At 39.1% G+C, this 12,880-nt stretch overlaps 1 protein-coding gene across 1 annotated transcript in view; it reads right to left on the bottom strand.

The window, feature by feature from the left end:
- The window catches only part of LOC107551509 (protein SOGA1-like), a 56,378-nt gene that overhangs the window by 14,850 nt on the left and 28,648 nt on the right, over positions 1-12,880 (bottom strand). Inside the window, exons 3-5 of the mRNA XM_016233124.1 lie at positions 4,700-4,762; positions 2,500-3,795; positions 155-283 (exon numbers count right to left, since the gene is read on the bottom strand). Coding sequence (XP_016088610.1) covers positions 155-283; positions 2,500-3,795; positions 4,700-4,762 — 1,488 coding nt within the window. The remainder of the gene's footprint in view (positions 1-154; positions 284-2,499; positions 3,796-4,699; positions 4,763-12,880) is intronic.

Raw genomic sequence — 12,880 nt, 5'->3', positions numbered from 1 at the left:
TATGCATGAAGGATGAGCAACATGCTGCCTCAGATTTTGTCCAAAAGAGATCACTTAAAAACTTTCTAGGCGAACAATGGGTTTTGGAACAGAGCCATTGTGTGTTCAGTTGTAAGACAACAGCAGAAGTGAAATTTTTTTTGTAGTGCCTTACCAGATCAGAGTTTGTTTCCTTTAATTCAGATTCCTCGTCTTTGTTGCTGTCTTTGTGGCTGTTGCTCTCCTCCTCTGCCTTGCACGGGTGAACTTTGACCTCACAATCTGGCTGGTCTCTAGAATCAGGCTGTTGCATGCATGCATGGGCAAGTTAATGAAGGAAAACAAAAAACAACAATAAAAGACGAGCATGATAGAAGACAGACGAGATCAAGTGGAATATGATGACGGAATCAAAAAAGGTGATGTGTAATATGGGTATATAAAACATTTGGAGGGATGTAAGGACAGAATAGACATATTTAAACAAAATGACAAATGAAACATGGAGAAAAAAAGGCTTAATGATACCTATAAAGCACCAGCAAATAAAAACTCACAAGACAATGAAAAGTATGTATAGGAAAAACAGTTTGGCCATTGTGGAATAAGACAAAATGGCAAAAAGAAGCAAAACAACAAGAAGTGAAAGCATCATCTTTGGTTTGAGGAGGAGGAAACAGGAAATGGGGTAGTGGGAAACAAAGGAATCATAAAGAGAGGGAGAAGAAGAAGAAGAAAAACAAAGGAAGAAATGTTGCAGCGACCACAGGTCATGGTGCCCATGCAGTGAGGAAAAAGAGAGAGAGAAGGAGGAAGGGAAGAGTCTGGATTGGATCTCAAGAGCTGGGCCTCTAATGGAGCCTAAATGAATGCCTGTTAGATTAAACCTCAAATGTGTCAGAAAATGAAAAATCTTTCAGTGTTTTTCTGTCTAATACAACAGTATTGTATTGGACCCTGCTGACTTTCATTGGATGAACAAAAACAGTTGAAACGTTCTTCCAAATATCATCTTTCATGTTCCACAGGCGAAAGAAACTCATACAGGTTTTGTATGGCATGAGGGTGAGCAAATGATGACTGATTTTTTTGGTGACCTGTGGCTTTAAAGGATTAGTTCACCTCCAGAATAAACAAATTCCTGATCATTTACTCACCCCCATGTCATCCAAGATATTCATGTCTTACTTTCTTCAGTCGAAAAGAAATGAAGGTTTTTGAGGAAAACATTCCAGGATTTTTCTCCATGTAGTGGGCTTCAGTGGTGGCCAAGGGGTTGAAGGACCAAACTACAGTTTCAATGCAGCTTCAAAGGGCTCTACACAATCCTAGCTGAGGAATAAGAGTCTTATCAAAACGATTGGTCATTTTCCAAAAAAAAAAAAAAAAGCTAAATTATATACTTTTAACCACAAATGCTCGTCTTGCACTAGCTCTGTGATACGCGTCAGTAACCTCACGCATTACGTAATAACTTTGCAAAGGTCATACGTGGTTAGTTCTTCGTCTGTGTACTCCAGTTCAAAAAGGTAGGGTAAGGTAACTCCATCTCATTTTCTCCTCCCACTTCAAAATCGTCTGACATCGTTGTTTTACCTTTTTTTGTAAAGGGAGTTTGACTTTCTTTACACATTCCCTTTGTAAACACTGGGTCAATACTTCCGCCTTTCCAATATGACTACATAATGGATGCAGAGCTAGTGCAAGACAAGCATTTGTGGTTAAAAAGTATATATATATATATATATATTTTTTTTTTTAGAAAAAGACTGATTGTTTTACTAGATAAGACCCTTATTCTTTGGCTGGGATCGTGTAGAGCCCCTTGAAGCTACATTAAAACTGCAATTTGGACCTTCAACACATTGGTTCCCATTGAAGAAAAATCCTAGAATGTTTTCCTCAAAATCTTAATTTCTTTTATACTGAAGAAATAAGGACATGAACATCTTGGAAGACATGGGGTGAGTAAACTAATCCTTTAAGATACTGAGATATTATCTTTCTTTGAAAATATCTATGAATATCAAATAATGATTTTACACTTATTTGCTAACATGCATGGATTAGACATCTCATTATGATTGCTTGAATAGTCAGGTCAAAAAATTATTGGAAACAGCCAAGTCTACATTTTATAATAAATTATTATACCATATTATACCAAATTATTCATATCATTTGGATCTACACATACAATATCAATTACCAGAAAAGTGGATTCCTCAATCAAAATGAAAACCTTTACAACGGGTCAGTTCTTTACCACAATAATGATGATCTACTCCATTAGAGGCCTAAATGCTATCCACTATGAGGCCTTATAATGCACTACAAGCATGCATTGTTATAGTGGTCGGCAAACCTTTCTAAGGGATAGGGCCGTGTAAATACAACTCAATGATCTAATCAAGCAAAGCAACAAAAAGGAAACTTGCTGGTAAAAACAGACAAAACTCCAAGCAAAAAGGAAAGAATAAAGATGCAAGGGAATATTTGACCAAGAGATTGTGTGTATACCTTCTGTTGGGTCGTGTTCTGGTTGAACTGAGCATCTGCAGGGCATGAGCAATTTGCTGCAGGGTCTTCTGCCTCAGACAACAGGGGCATCAGGGACATCCCTTCCACACGCTCCCTCTCTGGGGGCTGCCCCAAGGCATCCACCCTCTCACTGAGGGCCTGTAGCTGAGCCTGGAGGGACTGCAGTCTGCCATGCAGGGCCTCCACCAGGGGCAGCGTGGAGCTCTGGGTCTGGCTCTTCTCTAGCAGAACTGGTTCTGCAGACTCGTCTGTCGTAATCTTATGATAGACGGCATCTGGTAAGATACAGGAGGGGTCGGGTGATGTCAGAAGCTGAATGGCTGAGGTAACAAGTTGTGCCTGGTCGCGGATGGCGAAAAGGTCTTTTATGCTGAGGCACTGAGCAGTATGAGTGTGACTTGTTCCTGAAACTTTCAGATTCTTCTCCTCCAGAATATCGTTCTGCTCGTCACCAACTGGGCCTTCACGGTGCACCTGGCTGGGGACGCACTCAGCCGAGTCCCCTGCTTCAGCATCAGTCTCCAGTACTGGACGTGTGGAGCCCTGGTTGGAGGCCAAGTCGCAGCGTTGAAGGTTGGACAGAAGCACACGGTTTTCATACTGGAGCTTCTTTACTTTGCCGTTCAGCTCTGCGATCTGAAGCCTGGCAGCAAGTAGTTCTTTATGGCTGGCTTCGCTTAGACCAGATCCTCCATCTTCAGAAGCACCAGGGATGATCATGGGTGAAGTGATGGTTGTGGATGACAACGGCTCTATTTCAGTGACAGCGGGAAGCTCAGACTTGTAGTGGTTGAGCTCGTTCATCAACAGCTTGTTTTGCTCTTCCATTTCTATCAGGGAGCGCCGCAGCAGATCCGCCTCTTCTTCCACAAACTGTAGGTGGCGCTGTAGCTCCATCACATTCTCAGACGTGGAAAGCAGCAGCTGACTTCCGACTCCACCCGGGGAATCTTGGATCTTCATATCATCCATTTCGGCACGAAGGCCGCGGTTCTCCACCTCCAACTCTACGATCCGTCGGCTTAGAAGGTTCGCCTCCTCTTCCACCAGTTTCAGGTGGACTTTGACCTCAGCCTCTCGGGTGTGAGGAGAATCGGCGACCTCTTCGACAGTAAGTGAGGCATCAACATCTCCGTACAGAGAGCGATACTTTGCCAGTTCCTCCCTCATGGCCTCGTTGTCTTTAACCATCTTGGTGAGTTTCTTGCACATGAGAGCTGATTCCTCCTTGGCGAAGTGAAGCTGGCACTTAAGGTCTGAACTGTCCTCTGGAGGCTGGAGAGGAACATTTGCAGAGACCAAACAATTATTAGCCACTACAACATTAAACAATACACTGTCCCCTTATACCCCTTTTCCTCTACTACTGTACTGGTGCTGGAGCCAGTGGCCAAAAAGGCCTTGCTTCACACAGTTCTTGATGGAAAATCAGTCATTAATTACTCACCCTAATGTCATTCCAAACCCGTAAGTCGTTCGATCATCTTCGGAACACAAATGAAGATATTTTTGATGAAATCCGAGAGCTTGACCCTGCATAGACAGCAACACAACTTAAACGTTCAAGGCCCAGAAAGGTAGTAAGGACATCGTTAAAATAATCCATGTGACATCAGTGGTTCAACTGTAATGTTATGAAGCTATGAGAATACATTTTGTGTGCAAATAAAACAAAAATAATGACTTTATTCAGCAATTTCTTCTCTTCCGTGTCAGTCTTTGACATGCGTTTACGAAAGTACCACAACACTTGCGTGTGCATTCCTCTGATTGTAAACACAGTGTTCCTTTCTGGGACCTTTCTGGGCCTTGAATGTGGTAGTTACGTTGCTGTCTATGCATCGTCAGAAAGCTCTTGGATTTCATCATAAATATCTTAATTTGTGTTCTGCAGATGAAAGAAGGCCTTACAGGTTTGAAACAACATAAGGGCAAGTAATTAATCACTTTTCATTTTTGGGTGAACTATTCCATTAAGTTCTGGTAGGAGAGATTATGAAGGAGGTATAGGATCCCCTATAGGATTACAAAGACAATGTAAGTTTTAAATCAATAACACCTGCTTCTAAAAGTACAGTCTGATATCATTGCTGTACTTTACCAGTCCTCTTTCAAATCGTAATAATATCACAATAGAAGAAAACTAAGTCATCAGATGTATTGTAGTAGAGTGTATTACCTGAGGCGATGCTTTTTTATCAGGTTTGCTGTTTGGTCTGGCACCTCTCTTCTTCAAAGAGTTCTACAGGGAAAAGATGATAAATTAATTTAAAATGTGTAAAAACATGAATGAGTATCTCTTGTTATCCTCCCCTGCCCAGCCACTGCACATCCATTCTGATGGATCACACCATCACTTCTGTCTCTCTTTGTGATATTTTCACTCATAAATCATCATTTGGCAGCAAACCAGCATTGAATTAAACTGAAACACATCACAGCATGGGGTATTTAATTGTTTCCATGAAATAAAAAACTTCTCCACTGCAGGAAATGGAGATAAGAGGACAGAGAGCTATCAGATACATTATAAAACGAATAGTTGAGAGCCCTAGATGCTTATAAGTTAGTACAAGGTTTCAGCTGTGAGAAAGTACACAATATTCACAATATAGCACAGCCTCTCATACCTTATTGCAAAAATCAAACATAATCACTTCTAGTGTGATTTTTCCCTAAATCATGTTATTGCACCTATGTTTGTCTTCATTAAATAAATAAAAATCAGGAATGGGTGAATACAGACAGACTGCTGGGTAAAATCCAATTTTCACTTTCTGTCATATGTGGGCTAACAGAATGGCACAGGTTAATGACAATGCCACTTTTAATGGCACTAAACTTCATTAAAATCAACAGATTTGTGCTGAAAGAAAATGAAAGCATCGACTTAGCAGTGTATCGACCATTTTTGTGCCACTGTTTATTTTAATTTAATGTGGTTTGCTGAGTCTATGGAAAAGAAGTCTGAACATAATGAGATTATAGCAACGTCATTTATCCCACCACTAACTCCCACTGGCCTCGTCCACAAAGCCTGCCCATGTAAAATCTGCGTGATGGGGTTTTCTTCTGTATATGAGTCCTCCAGCACAAACACTCACTCACAGTCACTCTAGTGACTGAGTGTTTCCTACTGTGGCACTCCACACACAGTTATGATCAAATTCCATCCTCTCACAAGACTGATGCAATTTTGCCTTTCTAATACAACAGACGTGTTTCCCAAACAGAGTTTTTTTCTTTGACACTCAAAGTTTCACAATTTCATATATATAAACGTACATAGAGTAAAAATAGGCATTTGCAAGAAAATTAGTTTGCCAACTGGCCAATAACTTTATAAGGAACTGTGACATAATACACGGTTTAAATGGGATATTAAAGGGGTCATATGATGCTTTTTTAAAGATCATTATTTTGTGTATTTGGTGTAACAGAAAATGTTGACATGCTTTAATGTTCAAAAAACACATTATTTTTTAAATGCTGTACATTATTGTAGGTCCTCTATGCCCCGCCTCTCTCAAACGCTTAGTTTTCTACAAAGTCCCTCCTTCCGACAAGCACAGTCTGCTCTGATTGGCCAGCTGACCCAGTGCATTGTGATTGGCCGAACACCGCAAGCACTCGTCAGAAATGTAACGCCCCTTACCATAATAGCGAGCTTCATCTTTCAAAATAAATGTAAAGACAGTAAATAATGTCAGTTTTACCATCAGTTCAAGCCCGAAAGGGGAACAGAGTCGCGTGACAGACACAGTGATGATGCAGTACACAAGCCACGGTTAAGACAGCTGACTCCACTGTGATGTGACCCCGCCCCCCCCTCTCTCTCACACACACGCACGTGTAACACTCCAAAGAGAAAGGAAAACTTGAAATCGCATCATATGACCCCTTTAAGAACAATAGTCTGACTCTCACTGACAATTCAAATCAAAGACAATACAAGCTGTCTACTAAAGAAAACATCATTCATGACTCATGCTTTTTCTAACAGTGGAAGATTTACCATCAAAGTTTATCTAAGGTGTGCAAATATGTTTTTTTCCCCTCCAGAAGTCATGTGGCAACAAGAATGTGGAATATTCCTCGCATTAAGCAACCAACATGAAAATATGGGGAACAAAATCACAATATGAGGAGTTTTACTATAGAGACTGACTGACGCTTGAATTTGAAACATATGACATTTTGATTATATTATAAAACATAAACTGATGAATTGTTAATAAGATCTATAACGTTTTTAGAAAAGAGTGAATTTTCATGCCGACTAGAAGCATGATGGTAAATGTTTACTCATGTTCATCATTGCATAATTTTGTACTGCTAGCACATGTTGAAACTCTCAATCCAAGTAGTCAGTCATCTGATCACTGAATTGCTTTTCAGCTACCTGAATTTCAACACCATGAAATCTAATGCAGGTACGGAAATCTGAGAACAAGCACACACACACAGGTCTATTCAGCCGTGCCCTGATCTTGTGCCTGCTTGATTTATTCTTATGACACACACTCATCCTTCAACACAGGCTGTAAGGAATAAGATGAAGTCATGTTACAGTCAGGGATGAAGAGTGTCACTGTATTAAACAAACCCCATCCATCCTGAAGGAACAACAGAGAACTCATTTATATAATTCTCTCTAATTTCACCTGCTCAGTTGACTGAATTATGAAGACTTGAGTTAGTGGAGTATGTGAAACTGAGAGGTTCTCTAAGTCACGCTCTACTTCACACACTTCTTCCTTCAAAATCGAATGAATGTTGCGTAAGAGAGATTGTTGAATCACGAGGCTGGATAGAGAGCTGAATGTTTCTGAGAGGATTCTCTTTCTTTAGACAGAGGTATCATTAGAATTTGAATTCTATCATATCTCTATCTACTGTATCTATCTATCTGTCTGTCTGTCTGTCTGTCTATCTATATATACACACACACACATACACACACACACACATATATATATATATATATATATATATATATATTAGGGGTGTGCGATATATATCGTCTGCGATAATATCGTAATTGTTGTTTTAACGATGTGCGATTTGACATTATCGAGTATTTTGCAAACACCGTTCAAAACATCCCTACAGAGCGCACGTATACATTACGTGAAGTCTAGACTAGTGCATGTGCGCATTTAGTGCGTTTTCTTTCACTGCATGATTCAGTCTATTAAAATGCATTTAGAATGATCACAAATTCAAGACATGATGGCAGAAAATTTATATATTTATACCACTTCATATAGTTATTCAATTTCACACAAAGAGTGCCGTTTTCTCCAAAAATTATCATGATTACAAATGTGACATTGAATTCAATAAACAATAAGTTAATTAAGAAACTTACATTTTAGACACCATATTGCTTGTTTTTGCTTTATTTCGCCAACAAAAATCATTCCGAATACAGCCACAGCACTGTTTTGTGTCTCTGAGCAACATGACGGTGTTTCGTTCTTGAATGAATCAACCATTTAAATGATTTGGTTCAATCGCAGTGACTCACTTATTAACAATCACTTGCTGCCACCTGCTGGCGGATTTAATTTCAAATTTCGGTTTTTTATTTTTAGATTTTTTTCATGTTTTAAATAATTTCAAATATCAGTATTCAACGTTTTATGTTTAATATATCAAAACATTATTTATGCATTTGTAACTGCAGATTAAGTGCATTCATGTCTTGCATTAAACAAAATACGTATGTGTAAATACATCTAAATGCCACTTCAGCTTCTGTGTTGATTTAATTTGCTTGGTAACAGCCCAAATGTCTTCTTATTCTAATTCACTGATTAAATGTAAGAATTTGACTCAAAAGATAATGGACACTTTTAGAAAAAATGGCTTTATAAAGGTAAAAATGCCCATAAAATGTAAAAATCAGTTTAAACTTATAAGAAAAGATTAATTTCTATCAGTATGAACTGACCACCACACAGAATATGAAGAATATTAAAAACATTAGGAGTCAGCAATAACAATAACACACTCAGCAAAATATTGTCTAATTATCGTTATCGATAAAATCCCAGAAAATATCGAGATATATTTTTTTGTCAATATCGCACACCCTTAATATATATATATATGCATGTATGTATAACTATGTATATATGTATGTATGTATTAGAGCCCGACCGATATGGGTTTTCTGGGGGCCGATACCAATACCGATATTAGGGAGTAAAAAAAGGCTGATATTCTTTGTGTATACAATAGTACAGTACCAGTCAAAAGTTCGGACACTTTCCCATTCGTGTCTCCAAACTTTTGACTGGTACTATATATAGAATACAGTACATTGTAAAAAAATAACCGTGAATTTAATGGTAAAAGATTGTAAAAACGCTACAGTAAAAACCTGTTAAATGGTTAATGGTAAATTCTCCTACTATATACGGTGAAAAACTGTATTGGACATTACATGTAATTTTACGGTAGTATACCGTTTTTGGAAGTGAAAAAGACCGTATAATTTACAGTGAATAAATTTCCATTCCCAAAATTCCCTGCGTTACGTTTCAAATTTTATGTTTTTTTGTTGTTGAAATAATTGTTTCTTCTTAGTTTTTTTTAATCAGTTTTATATTTTAGAGTTGTATGTTACACCTAATGTTGTTAAATGAATGTTTATTGCATTATTTCAGTTTCATGTGTTACCATGATGGTGTTTAGTGTTTGTGTGAATGACACTGTGCACCTTCTATACATGTTATTATTTAAAAGCTGCGTGTGATGGGCTTTGGTTCATCATGTGACTTTCTCATCACCACCCCCTTTTGGTGGATGTCAGTGTATTACAAAGGTACAAAACAGATTTCAGTACTTCAGTAGGTTGGTATATTAACATTATTTCAGTTAATGAAATTACAGTATTTAACTGTAAATTTAAGTTAAAACCGTAAAACCTGAAATGTTGCTACCATATTTTTTACGGTACAATTCCGGCAACCACAACTTCTGTTTTTTTACCGTAAAACATAATATAGGCCTACCTCTGTAAATAAATACAATTTAAATTTATGTCTCGCGCAATTTAATGTCCTTTGAATGTAACGTGTACGTTCCCTTCGAAACTGGAATCATGGCAGAATGAGACTTACTAAAGTGAAAGTGTTGGCTGGTGTCACTCTCTCGCAAACGCGGTGGCAGATCTCCACCAAATTCGGGGGATCCCTTCAGCTCGAGGAGCCCTCTCGAACACCACCCTCATTAGCCAACCGGGATCGCCAGATCGGTCGGCGCCCAACCGCGAATTTAACCACTCATAACTCCCTGACCCCAGGGGCTATCGATGCGGGGGTGGTCTCATTCAAAACAGGGCCTCGAGACGTACACTCGGCATTCGAGAGGGTTCCTCGAGCTAAAGGGATCCCTTGAATTTGTTGTGGATCCAAAACGCCGTTATGGAGATATGAGATAATTATAAGCTTTAAATCGTTTCATCCAGGTTGCCAGTAGCAAACAATGGAGCAAGCTCTGCTGGACAAACTATGTAATTACATAATTTACAAGCCGCAAACGCGGTGGCAGATCTCCACCAAATTCGGGGGATCCCTTCAGCTCGAGGAGCCCTCTCGAACACCACCCTCATTAGCCAACCGGGATCGCCAGATCGGTCGGCGCCCAACCGCGAATTTAACCACTCATAACTCCCTGACCCCAGGGGCTATCGATGCGGGGGTGGTCTCATTCAAAACAGGGCCTCGAGACGTACACTCGGCATTCGAGAGGGTTCCTCGAGCTAAAGGGATCCCTTGAATTTGTTGTGGATCCAAAACGCCGTTATGGAGATATGGCCGGTCAACGTTTCAATGGAATTCCATATACTTAAGCTTTAAATCGTTTCATCCAGGTTGCCAGTAGCAAACAATGGAGCAAGCTCTGCTGGACAAACTATGTAATTACATAATTTACAAGCATTTTATCTGCGTTTTATATTCTGTAAAAAAAATTCATATCGGCGGCAAATTGATACAGATATATCTGCGACAGGCTCATATCGGCCGATAAAATCAGCAAAACAATATATCGGTCAGGCTCTAGTATGTATAGGGAGCATGTGTGTTCACTGCTTCAAGGAACTTGAGTCTTCATGTGGAGGGACATTTAAATAGGTCTTTTGTTTGACAGACCAATTACTGCACTTTAACATGAACATGTCAAAAGGCATCACTGAATGGAAGTGTTAGTTATTTGTCTGCTGTCTCTGTCATCTCCAGAGGTTCCTGTAATCCTCTATATCCCAAATGACACCAGATAGAGTCACACTTCATTTCCTTTCATAAAAATAGAAGGTGACAAAGCTGGGAGAAGAAACACATCAGTAAAGATGTGGACGGATTATCTATTTTGAGAATTGGAAATAATTCCATGACAAACCCGCATATCAGGAAAGTGCTGTGTTTAGGTGATGTTAATAGGGCAGCATGAATAAAAAAAATAACACCAAAATCACAATATGGGTTTTCAAATAACGGCTTTTCAGCAAAAAATAAATACATGTGCTGCATATTATAGAGTGAAGCACAGCACTGTGTTCATTTGCATGTGAGCAGCTCATGATCTGGTGTTTTCAGTATCTCAGATTGGCTTAGTTCACAGTAAATTTTGCAAAGAGGCAGGACACTAACAATGTGCCAACAGACAAGACAGAGCTGGTTACTTTTGGTATAAAACAATGACTCAGCTTTCAAATCTTTTTTTTAATGAAATTCAAACAATAAATACCATTTTGTGGCTCTTTAATATGTCGTGACAGATTGCTATAGCACCTCAGTTCAATCAAAGTTTTATCTTTACTAGTTATAGCATGAAATTAACGTGAATGAACATAAGAAGCTATCTTGTTTCAACCACGGAAAGATGTCAATAAACACAATTTTTCAAGTTCAAGTCCACTGACGTTAATGTACTCTCCTGTCTGGTTTGTTTGTCAGAAAAAATAGCAGATTCGGCTTTATGATTGGTCAGATCAAAAACTCCCAGCGAAGGGTCAATTGCTCAGATTACTTAGACTACCAGATCCCAAAAATGAAAGTAATATCAGCCACAAATTTTCCCTTTGTCTTGACTGAAATTATTGGAGGGTCAAATTCAGAAATATTTACACAAAACTGGATTAAAAGTGCAAAATAATTGTAATTTTCAGCTGAATGCCGCAAACAAATGCCATGCAAAGTTTTATACTACTGTGTGAAATGTTGAGCACTGCAAATGCTTTCTGCTTCACATACTACTTAAAACAGTGTATGGAGTGCACACTGCGCACCACTCCAAAAGCTGGACATAAGCACAGAGATAGGCTATGGTAAATCCATTTTCACATTGTATGTTTTTTCTCAATTCCCAGACCCCAGAGACACGAGTCCCCGACTGTTCCAGACTATAATGGGTTCCCATGACAACGGCTTTTGTGAGCAGTTCCCCTGTAGAGTTCAATGGAACAAATTGATGAATAAATGGGGGGAGGAAGTTGGAAGAGGGAAAACAGGAAATCACAACCTTTCAAATCCATTTGACATGAGGAGGCCCATCTCCTCCTGCACAAACAGTCAAAACAACTGCAGAAAATGACCACGCTTCCCCAGCTTTCTCGCTTACTAATTGCGCTAAAACACAAGGGTTCTAAAAGCCAGATCATTATCATAGCATTTTTCATAAAGCTACTGAGAGACTGCAGGTGCTGAGTGTTTCCCACACAAATTCTGTATGGAAAGCCATATGGGTCATAATTCGCACGCTTTCCACCGCCGTATCGATATTAAAACGCCGTTTTCATAACGCCGCCAGGCGTTAAATAAGCGCCGTTAGGCGATAAGTTAACGGCAGACGCCACCACGCGTTAAAATAACGCCACACGCCGACCGACGTTAAGTTAACGCCACACGCCACTTAAGATGCAGATTTATTTGCTCATCTACATGGACACATCTCTCATGGCTACAAGGACTCTATGGCAAGTCGGAGCATCCAGTTTGCAAGAGCGCGAAGATGGCAAGTACAGCCCTTACAATTCTAGATGTAGGGGGAAAAATGCCCCTGAATGAGCTTTTGTCTCATAAAGTTATCACACGAGTCATGAATGAGTGCAAATTTGGAAATTATTTTATACAACAGTTAAATAAATAAGAAATGTTATGGTAAGTCTTGCAATATATTGCAAAATATATTTATAATCAGTCGTGAAAATGGACAAAATTCACTGGGGACCCTAGCTTGGAATCAGGTGGGGTGGGGGGGGGTTAATGGTAATAAAAGGTAAAATAATAAATAAATATATATTATTAAATATTATATTTATATAAAATATACATTTTGGATGTATTTAATT

The sequence above is a fragment of the Sinocyclocheilus grahami genome, unplaced genomic scaffold, assembly GCF_001515645.1.
Source record: "Sinocyclocheilus grahami isolate Dianchi unplaced genomic scaffold, SAMN03320097.WGS_v1.1 scaffold426.1, whole genome shotgun sequence".
Classification (NCBI taxonomy): Eukaryota; Metazoa; Chordata; class Actinopteri; order Cypriniformes; family Cyprinidae; genus Sinocyclocheilus; species Sinocyclocheilus grahami.
Note: the sequence above shows the minus strand (reverse complement) of the source record. Positions and strands in the feature narration are given on the sequence as shown.